This window comes from Barbus barbus (assembly GCF_936440315.1).
Source record: "Barbus barbus genome assembly, chromosome: 41".
Taxonomy (NCBI): domain Eukaryota; kingdom Metazoa; phylum Chordata; class Actinopteri; order Cypriniformes; family Cyprinidae; genus Barbus; species Barbus barbus.
Genome location: NC_136719.1, coordinates 5,207,454 through 5,226,104, shown reverse-complemented (window position 1 = coordinate 5,226,104; position 18,651 = coordinate 5,207,454). Strand labels below are relative to the sequence as shown.

Sequence of the window (18,651 nt, the reverse complement as noted above, 5' to 3'; positions counted from 1 at the left end):
GTCTTCTGATATGAAATAGAAAATGGAAAGTGATATTTAGTTGTCTCTAATTGGCCAAGCCCTACCTAAAACACAAAAAGAACTAAATTAATAAAAGCACTTATTGGTATTTAATGATTTGTAGATTTGATTCATGAAAACTAACAAGTTTTGCATTTGCTGGGTTGCATTTACCCAGCATACTGATGCCGCCAGCATACTGTGCTTCGACCATTTCAAATAATTTTTGAATGATTTTAATTGAATTCGAAGGTTCGATAGGTTCAGTTTCTCCTATCATTAATTTACATGTTCTCTTTTGTTTAGCTCAAAATTTGGATTCAACAGTTACTTTTAAATATAACAATTTATATTAAATTTTTAGTTTTAATATTTATATTTAAGATTTAGGGTAGAGTGGAGTATAAAAATATTTGGACTTTATATTTAAAAATTACCTCAAGTTAGCATCAGGTAAATAGTTAACAAGACAGGTTTCATTAGCTAACTTTTTTTTTTTTTTTTTCAAATAGACTTATAATTTTGCAATTCATAATTGTTATTTTTTATTATTTTAAGCTAAAGCTGTCTGTACTCTGATCTTGCTGTAAATGTTTAAAGCAAATTGCTTTGTCAGTCTGGGGGTCATTTTACCCCACCCATGGGGGCGTTTTGATTTTAGGTGGGTTAAAACGCCCCCTTTTGGCACAAATTACATTTTTGTTAAAAATCTAATAACATGAAAACTTTCATACTTGGTTTATAATTTGTCATTGTCACTAAAACTATGATAACTTTTCTGAACACATTTAACTTTTGTTTCACTGGGGAGCAATCGGGGAGCCGCTATCTGCGGTGTATTTAAATATTTTTGAATGAGCGTTTGCGCGGTTTACTTTCACTTTCACGATCACACCCACTCTGTGTAAAGGGAGCTCATCTTACAAGATCAGATATTTGTCAATGAGCTCAGGATCTGTTGAGCAGCAAATACTCAAGCATGGTCTTGTCAGTCATCTTTCCTTATTCTCGACCTGTGATCAGTCAGATCTGACTCCTGCAGCTCTTGTCGGATGCAGGGTTGGAAGGAATTTTTTTACACAGAATTGGACTACTTGAGAACTGGTGCCATGGGTTGATTTTCCCAAGTGGGTTAAAGGTTTGAAATATTGCATGAATTACATACTGAATTACATGCTTGTATTGAAACATCTTGCATTTTACCTACAATCAAACTTTCATGCACTTTTCCTCCAGGTGGAGTGACCTGCCCGACTCAAACCAAGCAGCTAATTTTCAAGAAACGGCTGAAAACACATCTCTTTCATCTTCATTTGACCCTCTAACTCTAGCACTCTCTATTCTAATGCCAATTCTAATTTTATCAGCTTTTTTAAATTAAAAAACTTGACCTTCTTACATGTGCACTCTCTATTTCTATTCTAACTACTTGTTTTATTTATAAAGAACAAAGAGCCTTTAACTCTAGCATTCTCTATTCTTTCTACTTTTCTTTTTATTTATTATAATGACCTCCTAACACCAGCATTATCTATTATTTTTCTGTTCTATTTTTATTTATAAATGACCCTCTAACACCAGCATTCCCTATTCTTTTTCTATCTATCTACTTGTTTTCTTTTTATTTATTAGAAAAACTAAATAAGCAAACAAACAAAAAAAAAAAAAAAACCTTGCTGCGTATACTGTTAGGCGAAGCCCCGCTCATGTTTTTCACTCGCCGTTTCACGGCCGAGGACAACCCACCCAAATTTAGTTAGGGACTAGCAGAGGAATCGGAGAGACCAAATATAATAACTTATTATTATTATTATGTTGGAGGATTATTTTCTCCAAAATCTTTGCAATAAAAGACAGGTTGGAGATAGGTCTAAATGACCTAACACTGTGTCCTGACATTTTATCCTACCCGTCAGATTTTCCTACCAGGGCTTACTGCGCATGCGCACATCAATATTGCGTCCTTTTTCTCACGCTTAACAACAATATTTAATGTATCTCCATTACTGTACTGGGTTACATTACTGTGACCTACCAATAGACATTAATAAAACACAATCTAATAGGTAGAAAAAAATATTTATTGTTGGTTTCCGGTAGCTGTATCCCTTCTAGCCACAACTGCGAATATAACACATAATTACTGTATTTGCATTACTGTAAGGGTAGGTTTAGGGTTTTAGTAGGTGTAGACATTAATAAATCATAATTTGACAGGTAGCATTTTTCGTTGTCAAATTGTACTACCTACTGATTTAAAGGGAGGTAGCAAAATCTGGCAGGGTAGCACAAATCGACAGAACACCGGGTGAACTGTTGCATGTTTTAGCAAATCAGGAATAATGCCAGTTTCTAAACAGCGATTGAACATGATCAAAAGATCATCAACAACATCAATGACTTGTACTGATCCGATATTACAGCTGTTCTCGAGTCAACAAATCACTGATTCAAAAGATCCGTTCAGAACAAGTCTTTAATAGGGATGGGCGATACCACTTATTTTATTTTCGATCCGATACCGATATTTTCAAGCCCAGTATCGTCGATATCGGTACCGATACCTCGACTAAACTGATCTTTTAAATTATAAAAAAAATATAATCAGTAATTTTACTCACTTAATATTAGATTTTGTTTTTTTTTTACATTTCATAGGCTTTTTTTTGTTTTTGTTTACACTGTCAGAAATAAAATAAATAGTATTTCAGCCCTTTACTGGGGCAGTAACCTCAAAGGTGCACCTACCCTAAAAGGGAGCATATTAGTACCATACAAGTATGCATGCTTTAAGGGTAGATGACAAATGTGCACCTTTGAGGGTACCTCGTGAAAAATAAACATGGTGTTACATAAGTACTAAAATTATTATTATTATTATGATAAATTTATGGTTACTGCAGTTTTACTACAAATACTGTGGTTACTGTAATAAAACCATGGTTAATTTTTGTAAAAGGCTCCCAGGCTGCTGTACATATTTTTTTACATTTTACAATTACAGAACCTAACACAATCCATTTGAACTTTTAACAACCAGTTTAAATAAATTTACGTGCACAAACTAGCCTATTTAAAATAATGACATAAACCAAGTTTGGGGTTAGTAAGATTTTGTAATATTTTTTAAATAAACCTTATGCTCACCAAGGTTGCACTTATTTGAACAACAATACAGTAAAAAGAGCAATATTGTGAAATATAACCATTAAAATGGCTATTTTCTATTTTAATATATTTTAAAATGTAATTTAAAATGCCTTTGTGATCAAAGCTGAATTGTAAGCATCATTACTCCAGTGTTCAGTGTCACATAATTATATCATTTGCTGCTCAAGAAGCATTTCTGATTATTGCTGCTTCATATATTTGTGTGGAAACCGTGATGCATTTTTCAGAATTAATATTATACATAGTAACAATGATATGTAATGTAATAATGTGGCAATGGTTTATAAAGATCTACGTATGCTTCTGATGCTTTTGGGAAACGCAGCTCTATTTGAACTTCTATTTGTTCCCAGTAACATGAATATAATCTGTTAGTCAAGCTTTGTTATGACTGTCTGGTCTCATGGTAAACTGTGGGTTTCATCAAAATATTTATTTCTATCCCCCCCCCCCTGAAATCCAAAGATTACGTTCATATCATTTCCATACCTAAAACATCACTGCACATATATGCAGTTCTCAAAATAAATCAAATATTGCAAAATATTTAAAAAATGAGTCGACAGATATTTTTGAGTTACAGCTAGGAATTGTATAACATTTACCATCCTAACCATGAATGTTTTTTTAATTAACATGCTCCCGAGGACAGACTGCAAAGATGCACGGTTGTGTCCATTTCCCCCACAAAAATACTACTAGAGAGTCTTTTCAAATAGAAGGAGAGTCAAAAATAATAAATAATGTCAAAAAATTCATGGTCAAACATGTACTATTGTGTTAACATTTTATTGATTAAAAATGCGTTAGAACACGTTCATCTCGAAGACGAGTTCGTTCAGAATCAGCTACATATGGCAGGTGACTCGATTTCCTTCTCATATTTTCCCGTAGCATCAGTGTATTTGCCTGTTGAAGCCCAGCGTCCATTGACTTCTATGGAGCTCCTTTGAACAGTTTTTTTCAGTGCTTCGAAACTAGACGCTCATTGGATAAATGCTGCGATTATGTCCCGCCCCCGGACGCTCAGCGTCTCTGGGGGTGAATGGAGGAGTGGGCGGGGCTGGACTCCGGGCTTCTGCGTGATGATTGGAGGGTTTGTCGAAAGACTGCATCTCCTTTTGATTGACAGCGATTGTGTCCTATAAGAAGTCGCTGATGCTGAAGCCATTCGAGCCAGTGTTGCCAATTTAGCGACTTTTCAGACCACCCTAGTGACTTTTCAGACCACCCTAGCGACCTTTTTCCCCAAAAGTGACTAGCGACAAATCTAGCGACTTCTTTGACAAACCTTAGCGAGTCTCTGTGATCGCTGGTACTGCCGCTACGGCGCGCACGCACCTCTTTCTCTGTTCAGTGAGCGGCTGAGAGGAGCAGCGCGTTCAGTTCAAATAGATGTTATGTTGCTTCTCTAATTTTACATGCAAATATAGCCGAAATCACAGCACAGGAATTGTCTTGTCTTATCTTGTGTGTATTATTTGATTTCATCAGACGACGGCTCGATTATAAATTAGGATTTTTGTGCAGACTAACTTCTTGGGAGGGAGAGCTGGTTATGTATTCTTAAAGGGCTGCGTTTCAGTCACTATTTCATATTTATCCCGTTGACTGACAACATAAACAGTAAAATATATAAAGGAGAACAGTTTCATTGAGAATTTGGCTGCATTAAAATACAGTATGAGCACAGAGAGACAAACAAATGTAAAAGGCAATATGACGTGATGACGTAATTAATATGCTAATTAGCGCATGACGTCATCTGGCGACATTTAGCGACTTTTCAAACTGGCTTTAGCTACTTTCCATCGAAAGAATCTGGCAACACTGATTCGAGCTCAGTCCCATAGTGGACTTTGCAAGTGTAGTCAAAAGACAAACTGCTGCAACCTATTTCTTGATATTTGCTTGGCGAAATTGCTGGCCAATTTTCATTATACATTTCACACAGTTATACACCACATTCCTTGTTTCAGTTTAACCTAATTCCCACATTTCCTCCATCGAGTTTAATGTTTTTTTAGATCGTTCATTCATTCATTCATTCATACAGTAGGCCAGGCGGTGAACTAGCCAGCTAGCAAACTGCACACGATGGCAGAATTTACGTATAAATAAATGGACAATTTTTATGATGTAGGCCGAAAATGAGCTTCCCCTCTTTGAAAGACCAGCAGCCGCCACTGCTTTACCGCTGCCGGACCCCTCGCCCTGTTTGGGTCTCTCCACGGGTGTGCTCGCCTTGGGTTTCACACGGGCCGGGTCTGCCATGCTCGGGCTGACAGATTAATGCCAGATGAGGTGAATTAAATAAGAGGAAGGAACAAACTGGCTTAGTTTATGCTCAGCACTGTACTATAATTCTTGTTCTTGTGTCGACGAGACCAAATCCTCTGTATTTTTCCATGGGTGACTGAAGCGTTATATTAAACTGCAGTAAAGTTTGTTTGAAAACTCTTTGCACAGGTTATGTTTTGAGCCCAAATTAACCAAATAAATTAATTAAATTTAACTACATGAGTTTATAATATAAAACCAATACTAAAATGTTCAGAAGATGCATTTTTAATGCATGTATTAATATTATAAATCCATCCACACCATTTGATCTTAAGATATCAAGCCAACTGTAAAAAAAATCTCTATAATGGACAGGCTTGTTTTTTTTTTCAGATTATGCCTGTATTATTTTTAAGCCATATTTCGATGTTTCATGAATGTTTGCCATGGTTATATAACATTTGTTATTATATTTACTCACGTAATATGATATTTATATGGTCCTAGAAACGTGGGAATAATCATGGTAGGTTTGTGCATAGATTTACATTTGACTGGGACTGATTTGGAAAAAAAATTGTTAGGTAAAAAGCCGCTTATTGTGTAAACAAACCGTGCAAACACACTGCCTTTGAGTAATAACATACCTCAGACCGACAGCCGAGTTGAGAACAGCTGATAAAAACACGGAATAACAGAAGTTTTCCTCAAACTCAGACTGATTCAGAATCAGTACAAACGACAATATCCGGTCGATTTCAAAATAAGAGTCCACCACCACTAATTAATATCAGCCACTGCTATATATCACTCAACCACTGGGTGGCGCTCTTTACTACATAATAACATCCTTTCAAACGCATTCAGAGCCTCTATTTGTCTAATTGCAGATATTTGTACGATGGCCGTTTAAAATAATTATAATTGTTTAAATATATTACTTCCACAGATTCGCAACTGCTTATATATATATATATATATATATATATATATATATATATATATATATATTATTTTTTTTTTTATTTTTTTTTTAAAGGCATAAACCTGGTCTGTGATTTGTCCATCCACGTGACATACTATTTTACTCCAGCAGGGGTTTGAAGAATGTTTACACCTAAAAAATATTTTTTAATAAAAAAAATACAAATAAAAATACAAATATTCATTGAGTAAAAAATACACACTGAAGACTTCAAATAGAATAATTTAGATTAATTTAATAATAGAAATGCCTCTTTAAATCACTGCTATATTATATAACATATAATTATAATTATATATATTTTTACTCTCATTCATTCCACCCAAATAATCTATTTCTGTGTGCTTCTGTTTTAAGACACTGGAATTGCCCCTGCCGCTAATTTATTCACACAAAAAATGTTTGTTTTTTATTAAAAAAAAATTATATAAAAAATATAGGCTACATAAATTTTTAGGCCTTCTTGTTTTTAAATTATACAAATAATTATGTTATTTTATATGATGCTCAAGTAGTGAATCTGTACTTAAATTAAAGTCCCTTTAAATAAATATTTATTTCTTAAAAATCAATCAAACAATAAAGCTAATCAGTAAATTCTGGCAAAAATTAATGCATACATTTTATCCTGTTCTGTTCAAATTTATTGCAATATCTTTATGTTGGAGGTGATTATAAGGGTTGTTTCTTTAGCACCCCAAATGGAAATCAATGCAAACTTAATATCTTCTGATCAATAAGCCTGATTCGGGTAAGGTACACATTTTTATAATTCAACATTAAAATCTTCAAGGTTGGCTTAACTATGAATTACCAAGAAAAAAATAAAAAATAAAATGTTTATACGAAATGCAAAAATCGTAATATAAAAAATTAATATAGTGATTCACTTCTCAACTGAAGCTATTTTCCATAAATCCTTGATACTTCTTCCACTAATGTCAGGAGTGATCAGAGGGCGTCGCATAATGAAACACATCGATTTCAATTCCCTAAATGCTGCTCCAGCATCATTAGTGTAATTAAATGATTGTGCATAATTCGGAGTGAACGCGACGTCACCCGTCGAGGAAGTGACGTGTCGATCCGTGCCAGAGGAAGTTTGTGCGGCGCAGGGAGAGAAGTTTCCCCGGAGCAGCTGCGCTTGGAGCGGGAAGAACCCTGACACAGCCGTCGCTGCTGAACCGAGCGCACCGGAGCGGGAAGAGAGCGCGTCGTGCGGCGCGTGGATGCGTGTAGCGGCGTTGGAGAGGCGTGCAGTGGGTTCGTGTGGTCGTGTGATCGTCTCTCAGCCGCTCCTCCTGCTCGCTGGGAGATGGGGAAGGAGCAGGAACTGCTGGAGGCGGCGCGCACCGGGAATCTGGCCGCCGTTGAGAAGCTCTTGTCCGGGAAGAGACAGTCGGCCGGGTCGGCCTCCGCCGGAGGTTCCGGATCGTCCGGGAATATCGGGAGCAGCGGGCACAGCTCTTCACACCCGCTCTCCAGTCTGCTCAGGTAAGAGGAAACCACGGAGGAGAGGCTTTATATCTGTAGACGTCACACTTGTTTTACTTCACTGATATCTCTCAGGTTTTAAGTCGCTTTCTGAGTACACACAAACATGAAAGTCCCAACTGTACAAACAATGAACATTTCCCAGGAAATAAGATCACTGTGTAGCACTGTGTTGTCTATAGCGGGGCATGTTGTCACACTCTATGGGGCAAGTTGTCAAAAGGCTAACTAATTTGAGAAGAGCTGCACTGAAATGTAATCTGCTATCCTAAGAGCTTAGCAGTGTCTGTGTTTACATTTGAATCGTGTGACACAATGCCCCAGTCTCATAGTGTTTCACATGTGTGACCCTGAACCACAAAACCAGTCATTAGGGGTCATTTTTTGGAGTTGAGTAAGCTGAATAAACAAGCTTTCCATTGATGTATGGTTTGTTAGGATAGGACAATATTTGGCTGAGATAAAACTATTTGAAAATCTGGAATCTGAGGGTGCAAATATCCTTTAAAGTTGTCCAAATACAGTCCTTAGCAATGCTTATTACTAATCAAATTAAATTGATATATTTACAGTAGGAAATGTACAGATATCTTCATGGAACATGATCTTTACTTGATATCCTAATGATTTTTGGCATAAAATAAAAATCTGTAATTTTGACAGATTTTGGCTATAAAGTACTTATGACTGGTTTTGTGCTCCAGGGTCACATTTTAGTTCAAATCTGCTCTCACTATAAAGCTGCTTCTTGTCTTAATGTATATCCGAGTAGTTTTATTGTGCTCAATTGTTACCGATCAGGCATTTGAAAAAAAAAAAATTATATTTGACATTTTAGTTTGGAGGACAGAGGGGAAACAAATGCTGTTTTGGCCATTTTGCACAATTGAACTTTTGACTCAACTTTATGGTTATTATACACCAAAGCCTCCGTTTTCTTGGTTACAAGTGAATTACTTATTTTTAAACCCATGCATTTCTGTCGGCTTTCAAAAAAAGTAGCTCAAGGAATCATTCCTTTTTGAAACAACCGATCTGTCAGTTCTTTTGCAATATAAACATGATGATGTTCCTCTTTAAGTCATGAAAGCATGAGTAACGTGCGCCATCATCCCTGCTATTATAAAGCAACATCTAGTACTCCTACAGCAGTGCTGTAATACTGAAATACAGGACATTCCTGCTAGATGTGATTTACACGCATTTACAATGTTGATGTGTAGGAGTGAGATACAGATGCAAGTTATTCTCAATGCAGTGTGTGAACGGAGAGCTGATCACATTTGCATGCACTTGAGCCATCAGAATGGCTCTGATTTTGTTTTGCATACCAAAGTCCAATCTGAATATGTTCAGAGCACAATTTCAAAGTGGATGTTGGGCTATAAACTGAATATATGGTCTCTTCATAGATCTGGTTTGTTGGATTGTATGTTGAGTATCTTATATTGTATGGAGGACAATCTTGTTATATAGATTTTTCTTTTTTTCCTGTTAAGAGCCTTGCTTTTGCTGTTACCCGAAGGATTTTGTCTTCCAGTATTTGGACGTCTGATGTGTTATCATTCATAACTATCCACCTTACCTCCTCTTCTGGCTTCACACAAGCCATTTTTGACCCAAATATACAGAATCTACCAATTCCATGTGCAAATTTATCAACTAGTCTACATTTAGAGGCCAGAAATCATGCCATCCATCCTGCCCACCCCTTCTCCCCGTCAGAAGTCTTTGTGTCCACTGGCATCTGTGTGTCTCGCCTGGCTCAGTGGATCAATGTCTGGCAGTGCTCTATGGTGAGAAAGACCGGCTCAGCGTGTGTCGGAGGTAAATAAACGGATGATCGGCTGGAACCGGTGCCAGGAGGAGAAGAATAAAAGAGTGCTCTCTGTCTGTCCTCCCTCTGCTCACAGGCCAGGGATCTTTAAGAGCATCAATCTGTATTTACTTACCAGAGACTGAATTATTGGCAGGTGTTAAAGGGAGTACTGTGTTTGTGTGCAGCCTGTCATTTGGCATGTGTGTAATGTAAATGTCAATAGTCTTTTGTGGTGTGAGTGTGTCTTACTCTGCTTGTGTTTACAGTGGCTTTCCTTGCCATCAGATTTGCCAAGTTTACAAAGAGCAGTACAATTTAATCCCTTACAAATCTGCATTTATTAACCTATTAATAAGGCCAGTTACACTTATTGATTTTATGTGCCCCTTCCTACATTTTTGCAATACTCCAAAAACCTGTACATACTATCCATTTTCCACATGAAATGAACATTAGTGCCAGTCAAACACCAACCACTACTTCTGTTTCACACAAATTATGATTACACAAGCAAATTATTGACCAATAAAGGCTTATTTTCATGTTGTGACCTTAAAACACTTTTACCATAGTGCATTCATACATTTTGACATTTGTAGCACATAATCAGCTCCATATGTGTGGCTTTTCTGACATGGTAAACTTGCTTGGTAGCGCACCCGGTACAACCATTGCACTTGCGATGTAGAGCCTTTGTGCACAAGTTAAGCACAAATCACGATAACAACGATAAATCGGTTTGTGCATCGATTCTGCGATTTTTCAGGATGCATTGCGATTCTCTCTGGAATCAATTTTGAGCTTAGTTTTTAACAGCAGATTTCTGAGCTGCTGTAATATGTGCAGCAACCAGCATCATAAAATGATGCCAGATTCACATTCATCTGTTTTGGAGAAAACTGATTCCAATTTCTTTGAAAATGTCACAAAATGTGCAAGATGCAGTGTAATATCATTGTGTAGAAATGTCACCACAAGTCTGTTGCATAATAATGATGATAATTAAAACTGGTGTCAACACACAGCCCTGCAGAGTTTAGATTCAACCCTAATTAAATGCACCTGATCCAGCTAATCAAGTCCTTCAGGCTTATTTGAAAACTACATGCCATTGTAGGGCTGCATACGAAAACTGAAAAATGCTGCCTTCGGAGGACACATTTCAAAGTTAGCTTCACTTCCTGTCTCATGAGATGCCTTCATCTGATCGATGCTTGAAGGCAGCATAGATGTATCCTTCGCTGCCTTTGATATCCCACAATCCTGTGCGTTCCATTCCATGACGGTTGAGCTTAAAAAAAAATAAAGATGGCGTCTGAAAGTTGCGTTTGGTGGTTAATTTGTATGTAGAAGTGTATTTCTGATGAACGTTTTGCACTTTTGATGTTATTTCTATCGAGAAATTAGTATTACAGTAATTAAATATACGTTTAGTTATCACCAAAACTCGTTCTATTTTGTTGTAGATCATTAAACCGTTACGCTGCCTCAGAAGCCTGTCCGAAATCAGTTTCGTGAGGTGCCTTCGTGCAAAAACGCTGCCTGAAAGGTCATTGCCTAAGTTTTCGGATACAGCCTATGTGTGTTGGAGCAGGGTTGGAACTAAACAGTTTGACACCCCTGAATTAAAATCAACACTGTTTTGGGAGGTAAGTTTTAAGCCCAAAACACAACGCACAATTTTAGCAAACCCATGAGATCACTGCATGCCACACCGTGCGACATGGATCTAATTAACTTGATGTGTGTGTAGACTGTACGATGATGACACCTATTGACTCGTACGCTACGACCCACGTTACTAGAAAAATAAAACGTCATCTGCATGCGCTAGTGGTAAACAAAGAGCATGATAAATCACACTTTAGAAGTTGTATTTTTTATGTGTGCTGAAAAAAGTGGAAGCGGCGAAAGAGGAAGGGATAAAAGCCTGAGGTAAGCAGTTTTATTGGTTGGTCAGTAAACGTGGATCGTAACAACAAACACACTGTCCAGTGTCATGCTGTATCGTAGGCTATCTTTGGTCGCAAGACCGTGACAACGGCCGTCTTTGAACCTGTCTCACTGTACTACACAGGACCACCGATTAGGAGCCACGATAACAGAAATCGCCACGATTGTTTCACAATGCCAATCTTTCGTCTGGGACAGCTGAAAATCGTGCAATGTGTTTAGGGCCTTAATAGTTAAAGGTTTGGACTGGGATCCAAAAGGTTTTAGATTCAAATCTTGCACATTTCTGTGAGCGTCTTGAAACTTTGAAACTGAATTGAAACTACAATTGAGTTTAAACTGAAAGTCTCCCTTTGTAGGCCTCCAATGTCAATCATGTTGAATATTACAAACTTGGCACATTAATCTTTTTTATATTTGATGTCAGTGGCATGGTAGTGGGATTTGCAAGTCTCATAATTACTGCGTTATATTGAAAGTGCCATGTTACAATGCAAATGAGATGTGTGAACTATTGCCAGGGCAAGATTTCCAAGTGTACTGTAGTGCTCAACTTAAAAGGATTGTCAGTAACTGATACAGATTCCAGTAACTAAAGATGTACTAGATTGTTGATTTATACTGAAATGAGATGTATACCAAGTTGCTGGAAATTAACTCTCATAATATTTTCATAAAACAGATGGTTTGTGTTAGGAGTGTTGTTGGTAGATGTGAAACTGACACACATGGCAGCTACTAAATCTGTAATTGGCCAGTTGCCATATGATGATCTCAAAATGAATATCTGATATATCTTGATGTACTGGATCTCATTCCTATCTGTATGTTAGCTGTAAATCAGTGTTTTTGGACAGATCTCCTGAAATGCTCAGATAGCTGGTTCTATATTTGCAGTGGTTCTCAGAGGGGTTTCTTCTCTTCAGTAGTGGCACATCTGTACTCATTTAAGAGCTCTGAGTGGCTTTGGTTTCATTGAATGCTGACAGTTTGGGGCTCTGTGGACACTATCCAGCACTTGTCAAACTTGTCACTTGTTTGTAATGCCTTGAAGAGATGTTATCTTATGTAATCTTTATATGAGGAATAGTGTGAAATTAATATAATAATCACTGAAAATCTTGCTTGACAGCTGTGGTTACATTTCTCATTCGATGTATGGAAAAGTGCAGCTTCTTCTGTTTAATAATCTCCTAGAAAGAAGACACAAGGGTGAGTAAATGAAGGCATTTATGGATGAACTGTCCTTTTACAGCCGCGAACATCCTGTGAAGTGATGGAAGGACATGTCTCGTGTACCAGAGGTTTCATAATGCTTGGAAACTAAAGAGCAGCACTTGCTCTGTTTTTTTTTCTTTCTATGTACTGTATGGAAGAAGGCATCATGTTGAGACTTGCCGTTTTGTTTTGAAAGAGTTATAGAGTCTGAGTTTGAGAGCTCCCTCTCTCCTTCTTGGAATGTGGTTTCAACATGGCGGCGTCTGCAGATTTGGACATGCTGCCTGATGTGTGCTCGTCTGCTTATACACATTGTGTCCACATGTATTTAACATTTCTTTCTGCTGAGATATCTTTATACTCCTCTGTCTGCCTGTCTGTCTATTGCACTTTTCTCTGTCTGTCTGTCTGTCCATCTTTCAGGCTGTTTGTCAAATGCCTGACTGTCTGTCTGCTTGTTTATCTATCTGACCGTTTATCTGTCTATCTGTCCTCCTGCTTGTTTATCTGTCCATCTGTTTATTCATTTCCAGTCTTTCCATCTGTTTGTCCATCTTTTGCCTGCCTGTCTGTCTCTCTGCCTATTTTCTTAACAGTTTGTCCATTGCCTGCTGTCTGTCCTCCTGTTTTTTAGCTTTTTGTTTGTTTATTTGTCTGTCTGTGTATATGTCTGCCTATCTGTTTACACATTCATGCCTATCTATAACCTTGCTATCTGCCTGTTTGTCTACTATATCTGTCATGGTTCTTGTATATCAAAAGATACTTTCACTTCTTTCTTAGTTCTTTGTAAATCAACAGAACCAGCGTCTCATTATAAGATCCATTGGAAGACATCTGTAGGATTGGTCTGATCATCTCTGATGACTGGTAGAGATCAGGAAAGGTTAGTTAAGTTCACCGCTCTGGTTTTACTTGGCTCATCAATAGCTCAAATAGTGTGTGAAGGATCAGACAATCAAACACTGACTGCTGTCAGTACTTCAGATCATGTGCTAAGTGCCTTTCAAGCTATAGATGACTTGTTCCTCCATAATTATATCATTAAATAATACAAATGTATTGAGTGAAGAGCCATTTCTCAAGTTTTTTAACATTGTTATGAGAGTAGGGTTGTATGACTGGACTGAATTCTCAACATATTCTCGAGGCTTTATTAGATGCATTGTGACTAAAGGAGCTTTGAAGTGAACTGTGCAATCTGCTCTGCTGGGAAGACTCTTAAACCTTGTCTGTTGCCCATTTCTCTGTGCTACACCAATCCTACTGCAAACTTCTGTAAAAGTACTGAGTGTTATTTATCTAGAGATTCACACTTCTGATTCCCACAAAACCTGGCGAAGGGAAGTTTCTCTGAAGAATGGCCAGTGTAGTGGTGGATTCCTGTGGGGGAGATGAAAGGGCAGGTGCTTCCTGAAGAACTGCAGTGTCTGGGAACTGAACGGGACTGTGGTTGTGGTGTTAACATGGACGACAGAACTGTTCAAATGGAGAGAGGTGAAACGGAGAGCAAGAGTGAGAAACTAACCGTGCTGAATCCACTCAACAAAGTGGTTTATCTCAGTAAGCATGTCGTCAAGACGTCTGTGAGGAAGCCATTGTATTTCATTTTTCAATCATTTTTACTTAATCAGTGGGTGATTGTGCTTTGAATATTTCATGCTAAATCATACTTTTAAATTAACAAGAAAATATCTGACTGTGCGGTGCGGCTGACACAGAACAGCGTACGCTGCTTGCGTCCAGCGGATATTCTCCAAAATGGCGCTACGCTGACACAGAGAGGATTAATTGTTGAATAAAGTCGGGGGTTTTTTTGCGTACAAGTATTCTCATCGCTTCATAACGTTATGGTTCAACCACTGGACTATTCTGACCATGTTTTTTATACTTTTCTGGGCCTTGACAGTGTTAATTGTTTGGCAGTCAATGGGACAGTCATAAGCCTCACGGTTTTCATCTAAAATTTCTTAAATTGTGTTCTGAAGACGAACAAAGCTTTTACGGGTTTGGAACGACATGGGTGTAAGTGATTAATGGCACAATTTTCACTTCGGGATGGATTAACCCTTTAAGGAGGACCAATTCTCACTATTAATTATTAAGTTGCTTAGCATGCATATTGGCTGTTTGGTAGTACTTATAAAGCACATATTAATGCCTTATTCTGCATGACCATATTTTAGATGCCCTAATCCAAACCTATACCTAAACTTAATAATCACCTTACTATTAATAAGCAACAAACTAGGAGTATATTGAGGCAGAAGTCATAGTTAATAGTTAGTTCCCTAAACAAAGAGTGACCAATTCAGCTCAAAATGTGAGATATAGGGCTAACAGTTAAATAGCTTAAAATGCAAAATAAACTATCTGTATGAGTTTTGTGTTGGGCTATAGGATAATTAACCTAACCTCTATAAAGTGTCATGTTTTCCGCTTTCGTGCTGTGTGAATGACACACAAGGCTCTGTTTGATGTGGCTGCTTCACACTTCATCGTTGAGTGGTTTGGGTGAACTCTGTGACCAAGGACCGATCTGTATCACTTCTTGTTTTCATTTTATATACTAGTTAGCTATATTTTGGGCAATCAATCTGGTTGAGTATATCCAGTCAAGATGAGGTCTGCTTGCATGTAGTTCTACTTGCCTCATTAAAAGTTTTGCTGATGTTGGAAATGTGGTAAAGTAGTTAGCGCACTTGCTCCTAACACGTTTTTGCTTGTGCATGTAGGTTTGAGTCCATAACCAAACTGTTGTTTCCACTTCTAGAGCACCTACTCTAACATTTAATCAGATGTGACGTAATGATTCAATGCATTGGGAAAAAGTATCTTTCTATGTTAATCAGAGTTTTGGTTCTAACTAGTTGCAACTACAATACTCATTATTCTCTACAATTGACTGACTCGCAGACTGAGGTACTTATGTTTTATGCATATTAAAATTGTTTAATTTTTTAATTGCCTTCTAATAGCCACAATAAAAGTGACATTGGATAATTTACATCAGAGCTTAAAATAACTACATCAACTAATCATGTCATGTGCTCTGACGGATATATATTTTTTCTCAATTAAGTAAACAAAAAAGTTTTAAATGATTTTCATCCAAGTAATTGATTAATCAAATAAATACTTGACTGTTTTCAACAACATTGCCCTCAGAATTAACCTCTTTTGATTGGATTAAACTCATGTGTTGGACATTTAACCTTTTCTCTCTCTTCTCTGTGGGTCCTTGTCAAGAGGGGGCAGCTCTACATTTGAACTTGTATTCAACGTTGTGATGCTACTAGTTCTAATGCCTGTTTTGCAAGGTCAGGAGTGAGTTATGAATGACTCCTAAAGCCTTGTAAGCTGTCTATGTAGGCAGCATTTTAAGTAATCGGATGTTCTCCCAAAGGCGTTTCTAAAGGTATTTAAACATTCTCTGTGCTTCTAAATTCATATGAAATTAACACCTCATAAAATAGTTATGTTTTTTGGGTCGCCTTGGTATAGCAACATAAATCTGCCTTCGAAGATCTTAATTGTCAAACTGGCTAAAAAAAATTATTCACGGAGAAGACAATCCCAAACTTCTTTGTTTTAAGCTCAGTGGAGACTATTCAAAATGGCAGACAAATAAAGTTTTTACAGTAAGATATAATTAAGAAAATATTTTACCCAATATCTGTGCTTTATTTTTAGAGTATTTCTGCAGTGCGCTAATTATAATAGGCTTGGGCGATATAATGTTAAACATGATAAACCAGTTGAAATTTGTCAACCAGTAATTTTTTTTTTTCTTTATGAAATTCAAACAATAAATACAGTTTTCTGGCTGTTTAATGTATCATGACAGATCAATGTTGGGCCTCAGTTCAAGTGGAGGTGAACCAATCGTTTTTTTTTTTATTTACTAGTTAAAGCATGAAATAAACAGGAATGAACATCAGAAGGTATTTTATTTCAGCCGTGGAAAGATGTCAATAAAGTTCCAGTTCACTGAAGTTAATCTACTCTCCAGTCTGGTTTGTTTGTCGGACAAAGTGGTGGATTCGGTGTTATGATTGGTCAGAACGCCTGTCAGTCAAGCCCCCTGCGATGGGTCAATTCGGTACTTGTTTGCTGTCTGATCTCTGCACACACCTGCAGCTTGAGCATGTAAAGCATCTGACTGCTCTAATAATGTTCAAATACATGAAACATGTATAAGAATTTCCATCTTGGTGAGTAAACACAGTCGGGTATGTATTAAGTGAACAAAAACAGTTGGGAGAAAATGTAATTTGTTCTTATTTTATAATTGATCGTTTACTTGTCTTCAGTAAACATAGTTATGTAAAATGAGTAGAGGTCAACCGATAGTGGATTTTGCCGATACCGATAGCTAGGTTGGACCACACTGGCCGATAACGAAAACTATGTGAATGGCGCTCTATGGCAAACTTATCAGCATGTTTTTTTACAGAAAACTGAGAGTTCCAGCAATCAACAATCGATTATTGGATTTTGCTGTGACAAAAGAAATTATGGTATCTAATAGTGATATTGTAACAACCTTATTTCAGGCAAAACTGTATTGTGATATACAGTATATTGTGAAATAAACCTATTCTAATATGTTGAGTCACGTGACGTGCTCATGAACCTAGTCGCACTTGAGTAGATCTTCATACGTTTGGCCTCTTTTTGCTGATCTTTTTCGTTTTGTTTTAAGTTTTAATCATTGATGGTGCTTTACTTGATGGCATGCAGTTGTAAACATCAGGAGTTGTCTCCGTCGGCTTCTCCGATTAAGAAGAAATCCAAGTCACCGAACTTAAGCGATATGATGGACAAGATGAGGAACACTGTTACACACTTTGAGGACATTCAAGAACCAAGTTGACGGCGATGCGGAACGAGTTTGCTTCTCATGTCAGTTGTTCAGTCGCTATGCTCTAACCTGGATCTTCTTACAGGGGAGATGAGAGAACAAAAGAAAGTTGTTGCAGATCACGATAGACGTGTTGCCGCGCTCGAGCAACAGGTTGTGGACTTACAGGACTGCAATAGGCGCAGCAATCTGCATCTGGTTGGATTGCCTGAAGGTGCCGAAAAGGACGACCCTATGGGCTTTTTGAAAAGATCGCTGCCGACGTGGCTCCCGTCTCTGGCGGGCAAAGAGATTGAAGTGGAGCGAGTGCATCGCGTGTACACAAGGCTGTCCTCAGATCGCGCTAAACCACGGGTTTTCATCTTTAAACTGCTGCGGTACCAAGGTTCAATGGATGATCCTCGAACACTTTGGAATGCAGTTAAAGGCTTTATAAGGAATAACTAAATTTCATATGCCTCTTTCCTTCAGAAAAACCGACACAAAAAGAAATCACAGCTCCAGAATCTGACTAGAGATAATCAGCATTGTTTCTCAGATAAACACTCAGTAAAATCATGGCGGTTAGATCCGAACTCAATTAATTACTGAGATCCAGGGCAGAATTCGATCCAGGCAGAATTACTATTTTCAAGGGAGTAGACCAAGCCACCTTTTAATCCTAAGATTACGCAACAATGAAAAGTTTGCTAATATTTCAGCTGTGAAATCCCAATCTGGGCTCATTATGACAGACCCAAAAGACATTAATATCGCCTTTCACTCTTTTTACTCTAACCTCTATACTACTTCTGCTGATGGTGACTCTGACTCTTTTGCATCTTTTCTGTCCAATCTTGATTTATCTAGGCTGTCAGATTCGGA

At 37.5% G+C, this 18,651-nt stretch overlaps 1 protein-coding gene across 9 annotated transcripts in view; it reads left to right on the top strand.

The window, feature by feature from the left end:
• Positions 1-7,503: 7,503 nt before the first annotated feature.
• LOC306860417 (ankyrin repeat and SAM domain-containing protein 1A-like) overlaps positions 7,504-18,651 on the top strand; it is a gene marked incomplete at its 3' end in the record, with an annotated part of 108,767 nt that continues 97,619 nt past the window's right edge. For 7 of the 9 annotated variants that reach the window (XM_079402131.1, XM_079402125.1, XM_079402123.1 and 4 more), the window contains exon 1: positions 7,530-7,933. In XM_079402131.1, the coding sequence (XP_079258257.1) occupies positions 7,755-7,933 (179 nt within the window). In that variant the 5' untranslated portion in view covers positions 7,530-7,754. Of the gene's footprint in view, positions 7,934-18,651 lie in introns of all 9 variants that reach the window. The other 2 variants (XM_079402126.1, XM_079402129.1) reach the window with 2 other exon arrangements.